The following is a 16,908-nucleotide window of genomic DNA, read 5'->3' as shown; positions in this document are numbered from 1 at the left end:
CTTATAGCCTCATCTCTCTCTTCTGCCTCTCCTGCTTGCTTTGTGCTCCAGCACTGCTGAGTTCAGAATCAGGTTTCTCACATCTGTGTATTTTTGAAGAAGCATACCCACCCCTGCATACCTACAATTAATTCATTGCTCCCTACCTTCACACCTTGTCTGCTTGATGAACTCCTCTGCATCCTTTAAGACCAAGCTAAGGTACCACATGTTGTTCGTGAAATCTACACAGGCAGAGTGAGTCACTCCTTTCTCTATGCCTCCACACTAGTTTATACATGTGTCTATTGTTGTAGGTTCATGCTATATTGTAATTGTTTTCTTTTTTTTTAATGTTTATTTATTTTTGAAAGAGTGTAAGTGGGGGAAGGGCAGAGAGGGGTGACAGAGGATCCCAAGAGGTCTCTGAGCTGACAGCAGTGAGCCCAATGTGGGGCTTGAACTCACAAACCATGAGATCATGACCTGAGTTGAAGTTGGAGGCTCAACTGACAGAGCCACCCAATTGCCCCATAATTATTTTCTTTTTAAAAGGGTTATATTTTAATTATCTTTGTAGCCCCAGAGTTTACACTGTTTTTGACACATTGGAGATTTTTCAAAGTAAATGGTTTTTGATGAATAACTAAATGACTTTGGTCTCAAAAGTTTTCCTTTTGCTGACCCACTGTGGAAACATACATAAGAATATTTTTCTAAATTATCCTTTATTGCCCTTTGCCATCTTAGAGGGGCACCTGGGTGACTCAGCTGGTTAAATGTCCGACTCTTGATTTAGGTTTAGGTCATGATCTCACAGTTCATGGGTTCAAGCCCTGCGACGGGCTCTGTGCTGACAGCTCAGAGCCTGGAGCCTGCTTCAGATTCTCTCTCTCTCTCTCTCTCTCTCTCTCTCTGTCTGAGCCTCCCCACTCGCAGTCTGTATCTCTCTCTCTCAAAAATAAACATTAAAAAAATTAAAAAAAAAAAAAAAGAAGAGTAGCCTCAAGGCTAAAATGCCAAAGAAGGGGAAGCCCCACCAAAACCCTGCCCTGGTCAGAGGAATTGGCAGACATTCTTGATCGGCTATGTATTCCAGAAAGGCCATGTATAAGAGGAAGTATTCAGCAGCTAAATCCAAGGTTGAGAAGAAAAAGGAGAAGACTCTTCCTACTGTCAGAAAACTAGTTGGTGGTGACAAGAATGGTAGTACCCAAGTAGTTAAATGTTGTAAAATGCCTAGGTATTATCCTACGGAAGATGTGCCTTGAAAGCTGTTGAGCCACGGCAAAAAAATCTTTCAGGTAGCTAGTGAGAAAACTGCGAGGTAGCATCACTCATTTTGATCATCCTCACTGGGTACCACACAGGCAAGTGGGTAGTTTTCGTTAAGCAAATGAGCAGTGGTTTGCCACTTGTGACTTGACCTCTGGCCCTCCATCGAGTTCCTCTGCATAGAACACACCTGACATTTGTCATCGCACCTCCACCAAAACTGATACCAGCAGTATGAAAACCCAAAACATCTCACTGATGTTTACTTCTAGAAGAAGAAGCTGTGTAAACTCAGACACCAGGAAGGTGAGATCTTCAACACAGAGAAGGAGAAATATGAGATTACACAGCAGTGCAAGGTTGATCAGAAAGCTGTGGACTTGCAAAGTCTGCCAAAAATCAAAGCTGTTCCTCAGCTTCAGGGCTATCTCCACTCTGTGTTTTCTCCCAGGAATGGAGTTTGTCCTTACACATTGCTGTTCTAAATTTCTCAAAAAGAACTTAATAATTTATCCATTAAAAAATACACAAATTATCCTTTATTTACTTCCATTAAGGTTCTAGCTTAGTAGTTTTCAACTCTGCCCATTCAACACTACACCATCCCCTTCAAATCATCAGTTTTTATTGTCTTTTTTTTCCACTTTTCAGTATCTGAAATTAACTTCATTTATTTTTGTACTCATTATATAACACACAAACTCTAGAACATAAGCTCCTTTTATTTCTCTCTTCTCATAAACAAATACTCCAGTTTATTCCTTGTCTAGCAAATGATACCAGTACTGATGCTTTTGAAATCCAAAAGATATAGTGTGTGTGTGCAATTGTGCATTTGTGTGCATGCAATATAAGCTGGGGGAGAGAGACAGGAAGGCAGAAAACTAATGTCAATTGACAAAAGAAGGCAAAATGCTATGGACCATGCAGAAATCGAGAAAACTTAAAGACAATTTTGAGGGGTGTCTGGGTGGCTCAGTCGGTTAAGTGTCGACTTCAGCTTAGATCATGGTCTTGCGATTCGTGAGTATGAGTCCTGTGTTAGACTCTGTACTGATAGCTCGGAGCCTGGAGCTGCTTTGGATTCTGTGTCTCCTCTCTCTCTGCCCCTACCCACCCCCTCTTTCTCTCTCTCTCTCTCTCTCTCTCTCTCTCAAAAATAAATAAACATTAAAAAAAAAGACAATTTTGAAATTTTCTGAAATTTGGTGAGACGCCCAAGTTTGGTACAGAAGATAAAGTTTGAGAATACCTAATCTTTTTAAGATTTAGGTAAAGCTAATCATTAGGATGTTAATATTTTAGACAGTTCTAAAGTCCTATTAAAATACTGCTTTTATAAAGAAGTAATTGAATGCTACAAGAAATTTGCTGTAATGTTTCATTCTAAGAAATTCATTAATTATAAACAGTAGACTTACTGTAGCTGATGTTCCGCCACAATTTATGGTTTTGAGTAGTTACAGAGTTAGGCTTAACTTTACTATGGAATCTAAACACTCTGCTTAAATAGACCTATATTTTATACTGGGCTGAAGTTATATCACCTATAAGTGATTAGAGTGAAACAAAATGAAAGATCAAGGCGGGGTACTGTTTTGAATAAAACGTGTTCAAAATATAAGAACAGAATCATTGCTTCTTCCCCACTTTCCTTCATGTTTCTCGGTGTAACATCTAAAATGCATTTAAAAAATATATGGGGTTTATAATAGAAATGTTAGATGACTGCAAATTGAATCACTAAGATGACAAATGCTCGGACACAGTGGACCTCAATGGGGGTGGTGAGAAGTGAGGATTTTGCACCGCCCCCCCCCCACCCTCCCCGGGGAATTTTTGGCAATGAATGTCTAGAGACTCTTTATACCATTAGGGTTCTACCACTGACATTTAATGAGTAGAGGTCAGGGATGCTGCTAGACATCCTTCAAGGCACAGGACAGCCCCCCACAACAAAGACTTACCCAAATGTCAGTAGCGCTGCCAAATCCTGCTCTAAGAGAAAATGCCAATGCGGTCTCTCACAACTGACTATCGGAATTATGGGCTAAGCTTTTAAGCTGTGTATGAGCCACTTACATATCCAGCATATGCAGCTTTGGCCTTCTTTGAAATGATAGTTTGTCTGGGAATGTTTTCTGTTTACTTCCATACATTTAACATGATTTCTTATAACTAAAAATGTATCCAGAGCATGTTAAAAGAGATTTTCTAGACACTTTACTTGCTTACATAGTTTTGAATATGAAGAGATTTGCTTTAAAAGTTTAGAAAAACATCAATGTATTCACACTTCCAATTATATACATATATATAAGTTTATCAATAAATTATTAGATATTATGGCATATTTAATATCTTAAACTTTTTTTTACTTTCTTTTAAATTTTGAGAGAGAGAGAGACAGCAGGGGAGAGGGGGAGATGAAGAGAGAGTCGTAAGCAGACTCCACACCCAGTGCGGAGCCAACATAGGGCTCGATCCCACAACTGTGAGATCATGACCTGAGTTGAGATCAAGAGTCGGACACTTAACCTACTGAGCCATCCTGGCCCCCCTTAATTTTTTAAACTTAAATTGTTTTGATACTTTTCAGTGTTTAGACTCTCATGTGAAAATTCACTTCATTTTTTTAACCTTTATTTATTTTTGAGACAGAGACAGACAGAGCATAAACGGGGGAGGGTCAGAGAGAGGGAGACACAGAATCTGAAACAGGCTCCAGGCTCTGAGCTGTCAGCACAGAGACTGACGCGGGGCTCGAACTCACGGACCATGAGATCATGACCTGAGCCGAAGTCGGACACTTAACTGACTGAGCCACCCAGGCGCCCCTCGTTTCATTTTTAAAATGAAACCATACACAAATCTCTTTTCATTGTGCTTACTGTCAAAACTTTAATTTGAGCATCGATACTTGATTATGTGGGAGAAAAATAACAGGAATTTGTACTGGGTCAAAAACCTAATTTTGGTTTATCCTTTCCAACTAGTCTGATCTGACAGATACAACTTTCTCATTCCTCTTGCTTAAAATTAAAATCAACCTCCCACCCACAAAACATGTACTCATCTATTTGCTTCCTTTCACCAGTGTATCCTTTTAAATACCTTACTGTTTTGCTCTATACCTTCTTCCCTCTAAGTCCTCCAGCTTGGATTTCTTGTTCCTTTTCATCTTCCAACCCATTTTATCTGATATATTTGTTCTTAATGAGATTAAATAGTTTTAGGAGAAAATCAGTGGGGCACTATTATTGCCTTTATTAACTAATACAAGGAATAATTTAAGACTGATTTTACATGGTGATACTTATCTACATTAGTGTTTGTTTCTTTTGTTTTTACTTTCATTTCTCAGTATAGTGGCGGTTAACACTTGAGGTTTTGACGTTAGCTGAATCTGTGTTCAAGTTCCACCTCCACTACTTGCTTTGACTCTGGCAAAATGACTTCTCTTTTTTGACACCTCTCTTTCTAGATCTTTACATTCGTAATAATTATAGTATCTACCATAAGTGGTTTTTTTTTTTTTAATTTTTTTTTTTCAACGTTTATTTATTTTTGGGACAGAAAGAGACAGAGCATGAACAGGGGAGGGGCAGAGAGAGAGGGAGACACAGAATCGGAAACAGGCTCCAGGCTCTGAGCCATCAGCCCAGAGCCCGATGCGGGGCTCGAACTCACGGACCGTGAGATCGTGACCTGGCTGAAGTCGGACGCTTAACCGACTGCGCCACCCAGGCGCCCCTACCATAAGTGTTTTTGTGAAGAGTGAATGAGATAATGTTGTGATGTTCTTAGCATATAACTACCACATAACAAGTGCTTAGTAACTATTAGCTATTATTAATATTCCTTTCTGTAATATAATAAGGAACATATCAAGGAACATTTACTACGGTTATTATTAAAGACAAACCTGGGAAGAGAAAGCTATAAACAAGGATAAGTAACATTCTTTCTGGATTTTTGCTACTTAGTTTTTGGCAAAGGGTAATGTATTTTTAGTTTATTTTTTTTATTTTTATTTTTTAACATATTTTTAGTTTAAGTAAAAACTTAGCTCTTCATCTGTGAAAATAACGTTTTGGTTTGTGTGCTTGACATTACTGCAAGACATAAAATTGAGACATGGAACAAAGATACACTAAATAAGACTAACTGGAAGGAAAACCTGTCTGATTTATTAAAAAACGCTTTTTAAAATCTTTATTTATTTTTGAGAGAGAGACACACAGAGCATGAGTGGGGCAATGGCAGAGAGAGAGGGAGACACAGAATCTGAAGCAGGTTCTGTGCTGACAGCTCAGAGCCTGACGTGGGGCTCGAACTCACAGACCGTGAGATAATGACCTGAGCCGAAGTCAGACGCTCAACCCACTGAGCCACCCAGGTGCCCCAAAAACATTAAAAAAAAAAAACCACTCAGAAATAAAGGGCACCTGGGTGGCTCAGTTAGTTAAGCGTCAGACTCTTCATTTTGACTCAGGTCATGATCTCATGGTTCGTGAATTTGAGCCCCATGGTTGGCAGTGCTGACAGTGCGGAGCCTGCTTTGGAGTCTCTCCCTCTCTCTCTCTCTCTCTCTCTCTCTCTCTCCCCCCCCCTCTACCCCTCCCCCCGCTCAAGAATGAATTACAATAAATAAATAAATAAATACCCAGATATAAAATGACTAGGACAAAAATTATCTATTGTCATTCATTTATGTAAGACTAGAAGGACCTTTGTTTGGTGACTAAATAAAAATATTGACAAAAGTCATTATCAATTGTGTTATTTACTAGTAGAACATATACAAAGATCAGAATAAAAATATACATAAAACTCAATATTATCAATTATAATATTAATATAAACGTATACTAACATATATAACATTTATAACATATAATAAAACTATATATAAAAACTAAATGAACTAAAACTTCTGTTTGCATTTACTATATAAAAACATTGTGCTCAGTATTTTACGTATATTACCTCCTTTGATCTTAAATCATGAGTTAGAAGTGCTTTTGAACAGTTATCTTATAGAGGAGGGGTTTGATTAACAGTCTAATGGCTCTAAATAATAAAGTAACTGGGGAGTAAATGAACAACTGGTAGAATAAATAACAATACTTTTTAGCTTTGATACAATATAATCATATCTGTACCACCTTTTCAAGAAATCCATTTCATTCCTTTGAAAAGCTATTTTATTCTTTATTTCCATTTATAATCAATTCAAAATACCAGAGTGATCCAAGTTCAACTTAATATTTTACTCAATAACGCATTTGAATTGAGAGTTTATTTTTTTTCTCAGTGTTAGAATATTTATTACTACTAGCCAACCAGCTTACCACTTTATCTTTGACATCAAACTCTCAATTATTAGCTTGGGCGGCCTATGATGTTATACTTTCCAGGATTCTCCCATTCAAAGGCTTTTAGAATTTAAGATTTTTACTTTTAACTAATTATACAATCTTTAAATAAATGCAGTTTTTTGTCTCATTACTCTTACCTTACTTATAATTCCCATTTGTTCTGTTATCTTGTTTTTAACTCTGTTTTGATTTGAGAATTAATACATATTACCTGAATAAACCTAAAGGGGGAATCTCTCAAGAGATGTACAACAGCAAAGCACCACATTGACTGGAAAGGTGAACTGGAATAAAGGAAATGGTGGTATGGTTTCAATGTAATGTAGATGTTTTTCACAAATGGGAGGAAAGTAGAAGGCAAATTATTTTGTATCATCTCAATTCATTATTCCATAGAAGTTCTTCTGTTTTGTGTGTTTTTTTTTTAAATAAAAACAGCAATCATATACTGACCTTGGACTCATCTAACCCAAGCTTCTTTAGAGACTTTCTGGCATAGTCCAGAAAGGAAGAGGATTTGGAATAAATTTTACCAACATGCCGATCACTGCAAAACAAAAGTAAATCACTTGTTAGTTTTTCCATTTTAAATTATAGATGACTGCAAATTAAATCATGAAATATTTTTAAATACCTTTGTACATGACAGACGCTTCAGATTTGATAAAAATGTGTTAATATTTTTATAAACATTTTTAGGTTACATATTATAAAGTGTTTAAGATCTGCTTCTGAGAATTCCTTCAACACACAGTAGTGGGAAACAGTATTAGGAAGACAATATATGAGAAATAACTTATCAACAGTATTAAAAAGCTTAATTTTTAAAGAAACTACAGGTCTTTCAAAAGTTTCCATTATGCTATAAAACACACTTAATTTTATTGGCAACATTACAGTTCATATTTCATTGCAACACCTGCTAATGGTGGCGATAATTCAACAGCTATGCAAAGAGAACCCCTTCAATGCCAGCCATTAAAACACCATATGCTGAGTTGGGTCTGACTTGATCTCATTTACGCCCTGCAGATTTTCACTACAGTTTAAACAAAATATCATGAGATGGTTTTGAATTTAAATAATGAAATGGGAGACTATCACATCACATAATTTGGGTTGCAACTGAGGTAAGATATAAAAATCTAGGGAATAAAAAATTCACCACTTCCAAGTTATCAAAACCAATGAATAAAAGCTCATTTACTCTTGGTAATATAAATATTAATCCCTCTGATTAATCAGACATGAAGTTCCTTTGAACTTTGAATTCTTCCTTTGAAATATATCTTAAATATATTCTTGCAGCTCCATTTCTAGATGGCCACCTCAATTCCACTTATTAGTACTTCATGTCCTTTAAGATTGAAGTCTGTCTCCTTCCTTGCTGCCTATATTTACACGATAGTTTCTTAGAGGAACATTTTTATGTATTACTTCCCCACCCTCCAAAATTTCAATACACCTGCCATTTCTTGGGATAAATTTGAAACTCCTTAATTAAGCAATCAGGGTTTACTATTTTCTGGCTACACCCACATTTTCCCATTATAACCCAGAATTCAGTTTTCTCTACTCATTGTTTCAGACTATTCTCCATATTTATGTCTTGGTGCATTTGCTCATTCACTCACTTCCTAATGGATTATAAGGTTCTCCGCTCTCTTCTTCTGCTTAGTTAAGCTACAGCCATCTTATATGACTAAGCTCAAATTATGTATTCTTTTTGGTAACATCACTAATATCATGTTTTCTAGTTTTGAATTTCTACAGCCCGTATCCTTTTTCCACTTGTGTTATTTCATCACTGTTTTGAAATAATAGTTGTTTGAATAGGTATAGGTTCCAGAAAACAAAACTTGTATGTTTTATGAGTTTTTGTGTAATTATCAGATCCAAAACATAGTTATGTATCTTACGTATAACAGATATAATAGATATGTACATCTTACATACTACAGGTGGTGAAAATAAAAGCAGGAAGAGCAATTAGGAAGTTATTACAATAATCTAGAGGAGAAGTTTAGACCAGAGTAGTGACCCTGAGGATGGTAAGAAGTGGTAGAATTTTAGACATATTTTGATGGTAGAGACTACACAGTTGTTGAAGGACTGTATCTACTCCGTGTGAGAGTGATGTTGAGTATCTTTGCATGTGTCTATTGGCCATCTGGATGTCTTCTTTGGGAAAGTGTCTATTCACGTCTGCCCATTTCTTAACCAGGTTATTTGATTTTTGGGTGTTGAGTTTGATAAGTTCTTTATAGATCTTGGATATTAACCCTTTATCAGATATGTCATTTGCAAATATCTTCTCCCATTATGTAGGTTGCCTTTTAGTTTTGCTGATTGCTTCCTTTGCTGTGCAGAAGCTTTTTATTTTGATGAGGTCCCAACAGTTCATGTTTGCTTTTGTTTCCCTTGCCTTCAGCGACATGTCTAATAAGAAACTGCTACGGGTGAGGTCAAAGAGGTTGCTGCCTGTATACTCCTCTAGGATTTTGGTAGTTTCCTGTCTCACATTTAGGTCTTTCATCCATGTTGAATTTACTTTTGTGTAAGGTGTAAGAAAGTGGTCCAGTGTCACCATCCAGTTTTCCCAACACCTCTTGTTGAAGGGACTGTGTTTTTTCATTGGTTATTCTTCATGCTTTGTGAAGATTAGCTGACCATATAGTTGTGGATGACCATGTAATTTAGAAACATGGGGTCATTAGTGCCCCTGACAGGGTGATTTGATGGACTGATGGAAGTAAAATCTGACTGGAATTCAAGAATAAAAGGGAAAGAACTTTCAAAGGACTTTTTCAGTAAAGAACAGATAAAAGATAGTTGAATGGGAATATGGAGTCCCCAAAGGATTTTCAGAATCTGTGTTCTTAACCACATGTGCTCTTATGACACATCATTTCATTTAATAAAAATGAAAATTGGCCATCATGGAACTCACTAGGGGGTAGAGGAGCATACACAAACAATTAATTGTACTGTCAGGTTCAATCAGAGCAGTTAAGTCACAGATTAAGTTCTATGGCAGAAGAGAAGAGGGTGAGGAAGAGAAAAGAAAAGTATCAGAGAGGTTGTCTAACCTGGGTTTTAAAGAATGCCTAGATTCCACCTGCCAGAGGTTGTGGAAGGAAGGGGTGGCAGAAATGAGGAGAATATTCCACGTAGATAGAGGAGCTCCAAGGAAGCATACAAGGCATAAAATTAATTGCATGGGAAATGATGAATAAGCCAGTGTACCAGGACATTCTGCATGGACAGCTTCTTGGAGTACAGAGGAGGGAAAATGGGGTGATGGATTAGGCTGCAAAGGATCTTAGTGATAGATCAGAAATGGCCTTGAATGCCATAATAAGGATATTTTAGTTTTTGAGTACAAAGAAAAGGAATTATCAAACATTCTGAAGTTAGAAAAGTGACATGACTGTTTCTGAAAGACAAATTATGGAACTTGAAGAACAAATTAAAAGGGGGCCCTCTGTCAGAATAAAGCATGGTCAGCATGCTAAAAAGGAATTAGTATTCTTTCTTTTAATAAAAGTGAATGCAGTAGATCTAATTAGAATTCTACTCAAGTGAATCCAACACCACCCACATGCTTTTCCAAAAATACAATTGTAAGAACATGGTTTACATGTAGCACTCCCCAAAGAAGCAAAATTAGTGTAGGAAATTTTAGGAAAATGTGAAGTAGATGTATACCAAATAAGTGAAAACAAGCACATGCAGGACAGAAAGTGACAAAATCCAGTTTCTCTATCACTACAAAATACTTCCAAAATTAATTATTTTGTGCCTTTTTTATGCTAATACATACTGAAATACTTGAGATTCACATTTTGCTGAAAATGGAGACTGGTTAAGGGAACTCTGAAAATCTTCAAACTACTCTTAAATTTAAAAGATACAGACTTCCTAACTTCAATTTGGCCACACATAATGGATTAAGTAATTAGTTTTAATTTTGTGAGCCGGTTTTCATGATCTGGTTTATAACTTTTTTATTTGATTATAGCAAAACAAAAATAAAAATTAAACTAGGTAATACAACAATCATAGGTATCAAAAATTACAATATTTATTATATAGCTGATACCATATTGATCATGAAATAATAACTGAGTAAAGTGTATATATTTCCCTGCTCTCTTTCCAAGTGTTTGAAGAGATTTTTACATCATGAAACTCCTTTGGTATTTTATTCCTCTTAGAAAGTTTCCAGATAAGGACTTATTATAAAATGAAGAGTTTTCTATAAATTATTGAATTTGAAGATAAATGTTAAATGCTCAATCACAATTAAAATTAACAGAGTAAAAATGCTATATTTAAGTCCATGAAACAGTTCAGTTCTAACTTTAGGCTATAAACAATTAAACTTTTAAAATAATGTTTCAGATATTCTAAGAGTATATCACTTGAAAACTACTTTAGCTAACAAAGAAAACAAATTAAGCAAAATTAGAAAGATGTAATTAGGTAATCTTATTTTCTGCCTTTAGTGTTCACACTTTAAAAAAAAAACTTGAGGTATAATTGATATATAACATTATATTAGCTTCAGGTATACAACATAATAATGTGAGTTTTGTATACACTGTGAAATGATCACACGTCCAGTTAACATGCACCATACATAGTTACAAAAACCATAGTTTTTTCTGGTGATGAGAACTTTTAAGATTTACTCTTAGCAACTTTCAAGTATGCAATACAATATTATTAACTATAGCCACCATGCTGTATATAGTCAAATGCCTCCCCCCATAGGAAACTAAAATACTGAATCTTGCTTGTATTTACCATTCTTACATTTTTCTTAATTGTCTGCCATATATTTATACTCCTAAATAGTTATACAGTTGTGCTTGTTCAAATTGTATAAATGGAACCATCTTGAAGTTTTTCCTGTGACTTTTATATGAACAAAATTTGTCTACACTGATGCATGCAGTTGTTATTCATGTATTTTTACTTTGGCATAGTATTATTCTACTACAATTTATCCATTTTTTTTATTAATGAACTATAGTTCCTAGATTTGGGCTCTTATAAACATTGCTGCTATGGATTATTCTTGTATAAGTCTCTGGGAATACATGTGGAAGAGCTTCTAGGATATATACATAGGCATGGAACTGCTGAGACAAAGTATTCTCAAGTTTTGTAGGTAAAACTAACTAGGCAACTAGGCATTTTCAACCTTATTAGGCAACGCTAACTTGTTTTCCAAAGGAATAAACTAATTTTTTTTTCTCTCACCAGCAATGGATGGTTCTAGTTGCTCTGCATTTTTGTGATCATTTGTTATTAGCAATCTTCTAAATTTCTGCCTACTTAATGGTTTGAATGGGAAAAACCTCAATCCTCCTTCTGTGTTTCTTCTTTCCTCTCACACTTCTGACTACTAGCATACTCACAACACTTCTGACACCAGACGTGTGGCGTTTCCCCACACCCAGCAATTCTGTGACACCAGCTGGGTATTCTACAAATCAGCTCAACTCTGGTACTGTCTACCTAGAGACAGCACTGATCCCACAAGGTAAGGGGATTGCCTTCCCACTTCAGATGCCAACTGCAAGGACTAGTTCCCCAGGTTACACACAGTCTGTCCAACCTGACAAAAAACTGACCTTCCCCTCCCCTTTACATTTAGTTATTTGGTAGAACAGTTCACAGAACTCAAGGAAACACATTTCCCAGTTTATTAAAGGATAAGATAAAGAATACAGATGGACAGCCAGATGAAGAGGTGCATAGGACAAGATCTGGGAGGGTTCCAAGCATAAGAACTTCTGTTCCGGTGGAGATGGAGTGTGTCACTTTCCTGGTAGGGGGGCATTGTGTTTACCAATCTAAAAGCTCTCCATGTGCCATACTACTGGGATTCTTGTGGAGGTTTCATCACATAGGCATGGTCAATTATTAATTCAATTTCCAGCCCCCTTTTCCTTTCTGAAGAAGGGGCGGAGGCCTCAAACTTCTAATCATGGTTTGTTCTTTCTGGTGACCAGCCCCAAGCCAGGAGCCATCCAGGAGCTTACCCAGAATTACTTCATTAGATCAAAAGATGCTCTAAGAGCCCGTATCACTTAAGAATTTATAAGGGTTTGAGGAGTTCTGTGCCAGGAACAGGGATGAAGACCAAATGTATATTTCTTGCTACAAATCACAATATCACATGGTTATAAAGATAATATCCTATTGTGGTTTCATTTTACATGATCTTGGTTACTAATTAAGATTGAGCACCTTACCCAATGTTCATTAGCCAGCTGAGTGTCATCTTTGTGAACTGAGTAATCAAGTCTTTTCACTATTTTTCTTTATCATAGGTTCATTTTTCCACAAATTTGTAGGAATTCTTCACGTATTTTGGCTACTAGTCTTTTTTCAGTTACAGGGCTTCCAATTAGTTTCTAACAGTGGACACTTCCACTCTTCTGAAAACAGTTCTTAATATTAACGTAATTGAATTTTCAATCTTTTATCGTAAGATTTGCAGGTTCATATTTAGTTTGAGACACCCCCTCCCTCAATGTCAGAAAGATATTCTTCAATACTATTTTCTGAAAGTATTATAGTACTGACTTTCATAGTTAAGGTTTTAATCCACTCTGAATTGATTTTTGTGTTTGTTGTAAAGCAGGGGTTCAGATTTTTATTTTTTTGTGTAGTAGTCAGAAGAATGGTCCACCAAAGATGTCCATATTCTAATCCCCAAAACCTATACATACATTATGTTACATGGAAAAAAGAAATTAAGGTTGCAGATATAATTAAATGTTCTAATCTGCTGACTTTAAAATAAGGAGAGAATCCTGGATTATCCAGAGGGCTCAAGGTAATTTCAAGGATCCTTTAAAGAGGAAGAGGAAGGCAGAAAGGAAGTCAAAATTACAGAAAGATTTAAAGATGCTATGCTGCTGGCTTTGAAGACTGAGGAAGGAGTCATGAGCCAAAGGATGCAGGTTCCCTCCAGAAGCTGTCAAAGATAAAGAAATGGATTATCACTTGGAGCCCCCAGAAAAAACACAGCCCTGAAAATACCTGACTGTAGCCCAGTGAAACCCATTTTGGACCTCTGACCTCCAGGGGACTAGATAATAAATTTATGTGGTGTTAAGCCATGAAGTTTGTAGGGATATGTTACAGCATCAAAGGAAACTAATACATTGTACAACTGTATAAGTAACTACTGTCCTAGCACTACCTAATGACTCCCCCTCTTCTCTCTGATGATCAAAACAATATAGCAAAGTATGACTGCTGGATCATATGGTAAGAGTATGTTTAGTTTTGTTAGAAACTACCAAACTGTCTTCCAAATTGGCTGTCTCATTTTGCATTCCACCAGCAATGAAATGCAAGTTCTTATTGCTCCACATCCTTGCTAACATTTGGTGTTGTCAATGTTCTAGATTTTGATTTTCTAACAGGTGTGTAGTGATAGCTTGCTGTTTAATTGCATTTCTCTGATGACATATGATGTAGAGGATTTTTTCACATGTTATTTGCCATTTCTATTACTTTTTATTTCCTCCTGTATCTTCAAACTTAATCTGGGATCATTTTGCTTCTGGCTTAATTCTTCAGTGCTATCTGCTGGTAGCATATTTGCTCTGTTTTTTTTTTTTTTTTTTTTTTTTTGTCTGAAAAAGTCTTTATTTCACCTTCATTTTTGAATACTGTACATTGTAGCCTATTTTCTTTCAGTACTTTGAAGATATCATTAACCTCTAGCTTCTATTTATGCTAAGAATTTACCTGTCAGTTTCATTTTGGCTCCTTTGGAGATATCTCCAAAGATATCTCTTATCTTCCTCCTCTTTCCCACCTCTGGCTGCTTATGTTTTCTTTGCCTTTGTTTTCATCAATTTTACTATGGTGTACCTAGAATTTATTTTCTTTTTTGCTTCTCCAAGGAGTTTGTGTATATCTTAAGTTTCTTGGACTTACGTCTTTTTTCCAATGTTGGAAAATTCTTAATATTGCTACTCCCCTATTTTCTCTCTCCTTTTTTCTCAAACTGCAACTAATATGTTTGTGAAACCTACTCACTGCATTCTCTATGGCTCTTAGTCCATCTTTTGTATTCTCCATCTTTGTTTCCTTGTGCTTCACTGTGGATATTTTCTTCTGATGTGTCTTCCAGTTCACTAATTATTTCCTCAGCTGTGTCTACAATGCTATTAATACCACCCACTGATTTCTTAATTTCAGTTATTTTATTTTTTCAGTTACAGAATTTTCACTTAGGTTATTTTTTGTATGCTTTGGTTCTCTGACAAAATATTTTTATTTATATGTACATATTAAGTATAGATTTTTTTTATTTTAAGATAATTGTAGGTTCACATGCAGTTGTCGGAAAGAATTCAGAAAGATTGTTATTCCCTTTGTCTAGTTTCCTGAAATGTCTCATAATGGGATCTTGCAAAATGATAGTACAGTATCACAACCAAGATACTGACATTGATGCAATGAAGTTACATAAGGATTACTCATGTTGCTGTTTTATAGCTACACCCAATTCCCTGCCATCTCATTCTTTCTCCCCCAGAAACTACTAATCTGTTCCCAATTTCTATGATTTTATCACTTCAAGAATGTTATATAAATGGAACCACACAGTATATAACCTTTTGAGACTGGCTTTTTTCTATTCAGTATAATTTTCTGTAGTTTTCATCCAGGTTGTTATATCAATAGCTCATTCCTTTTTATTGCTGGGTAGTATTCCATGACATGGATTAGCAGTTTGTTTACCTGTTGAAGGACATCTGGGTTGTTTTCAGTTTGGGATGTTATGAATAAAGCTGCCATAAACATTCATTTACAAGTTTTGTGTGAAGATAAACTAGCCTCTGTTGATACTTTGTTAGTGCTAGAACTTCCAGCTTCCCACATCTTCTCCACTGATACTGTGGTAGGGGTGGCCTTGTAACTGCTGGGCAACGGTTTAAATCCTGACTCTACTAGGCCTTCTCTGATGCCATACTGGTGGGGAGAGAGTGTAAAACCATTTTACTGCTGGGTGGGCAGGAAGTCCAAATTCCCACATGGTCTCTGACACTGTGGCTGTAGTGGTGGGGTGCTTGTTACCTCCTGGTGGGAAGGAAATCCTAGTTTCCTACTTGGCCTCTCTGACACCATTCCACAAGGAGTGTTCAGGAACCTTATTACAGCTTGGCAAGGATGAAAGTCTGGGCTCTCCAATGGGTCTTTGCTGAGAGTGGGATCACAATTTTTTATGTGGTTTCTGGCTGTAGTATGGGAGGTTTGTCTGAAGGTTTTCCTATGCCTTCCTCTTTCCTGGTCCAGGTATGTATTTTTTTTTTGTATGTGCCTACTGGCATTTCTGGATTGCAGTTTACTTCAGCTCCAATACAAGGTTTTTAAGGCAAAAAGATAACCCAGGGAACTTCCACCATGTTGCTCCTTGGGTCCTGAGATCTTGAGCTAGTTTGTCTTCTTCTTTCTAAGATTCTTTCTGAGTCTTCTTATATTTTATAGATAGTTCTAGATTTTTAATTGTGATTACCAAGAAAAATATAAAAAAAGTACAACCGCTCCATTTTCCCAAAGTAGAAGCTTCTCAAGTTGTTATTTTAAGCTTTTCTCTAAATTCCAATGAGTCCATTTCTGTTGCATGTGGTTGATTTACCTTGGTTTTTGGTCATGTTGTCCTATTTCATCATATGGCTGGTTATTTGGGGTTGCTTGCCAGATACTATATACAGCAAACTTTAGTGATAGTTTGAGCCTGCATATATATTATTTTTGTCCAGAGAGGATTTGCCAATAGTAGGCAGCTAGAAAAATACTCTGAAATACTTTAATCACAGTTTCAGATAATTCTAAGTGGGGCTTTAGGCCATTTTAGGACTGTTTCATTTATGGTTTACCCTCACTCATAGAGTGGATCTAACTCAAGGTAAGAGTGGTGTGCCTGGCCTATGGAGTCATCCTCCTAGGGCAGGCCATGAACTTTAACTCTAGTCTCACTAGAACTGTTACTTTATTGAAAGCTGTGCTCACCCTCTCTGTCTACTTTGTTAACTGTCAGACAGCTGCCTATTCTATACAAATGCTTCTGGTGAAATGCATCCCCTAGAAGACACAGGGCTTATGCCTCTTGATTCCCATCTTCTCTTAGGTATTTGCCCTGTAGTAGTTCTTGCTCTTGTTCTTCTTCTCCATCTTTGTTTTTATTTTTGTTTTTATTTTTTGCATCAACAAGAATACTTTAACCTTTAAATCT

General features: G+C 36.3%; 1 protein-coding gene and 1 pseudogene across 9 annotated transcripts in view; one reads left to right on the top strand and one right to left on the bottom strand.

Annotated features, from left to right (window-relative positions):
* The window catches only part of METTL25 (methyltransferase like 25), a 156,969-nt gene that overhangs the window by 48,131 nt on the left and 91,930 nt on the right, over nucleotides 1-16,908 (bottom strand). For 8 of the 9 annotated variants that reach the window (XR_006709505.1, XR_006709506.1, XR_006709504.1 and 5 more), the window contains exon 9: nucleotides 7,089-7,182. Coding sequence is in view for 3 of the 9 variants with exons in the window: in XM_045466615.1 (XP_045322571.1) it covers nucleotides 7,089-7,182 (94 nt within the window). In the remaining 6 variants the exon portion in view is untranslated. Of the gene's footprint in view, nucleotides 1-7,088; nucleotides 7,183-13,286; nucleotides 13,630-16,908 lie in introns of those variants that run through there. The other variant, XM_045466618.1, reaches the window with a different exon arrangement.
* Nucleotides 1,004-2,383, top strand: LOC123591939 (annotated as a pseudogene).

The sequence above is a fragment of the Leopardus geoffroyi genome, chromosome B4, assembly GCF_018350155.1.
Source record: "Leopardus geoffroyi isolate Oge1 chromosome B4, O.geoffroyi_Oge1_pat1.0, whole genome shotgun sequence".
Classification (NCBI taxonomy): domain Eukaryota; kingdom Metazoa; phylum Chordata; class Mammalia; order Carnivora; family Felidae; genus Leopardus; species Leopardus geoffroyi.
Note: the sequence above shows the minus strand (reverse complement) of the source record. Positions and strands in the feature narration are given on the sequence as shown.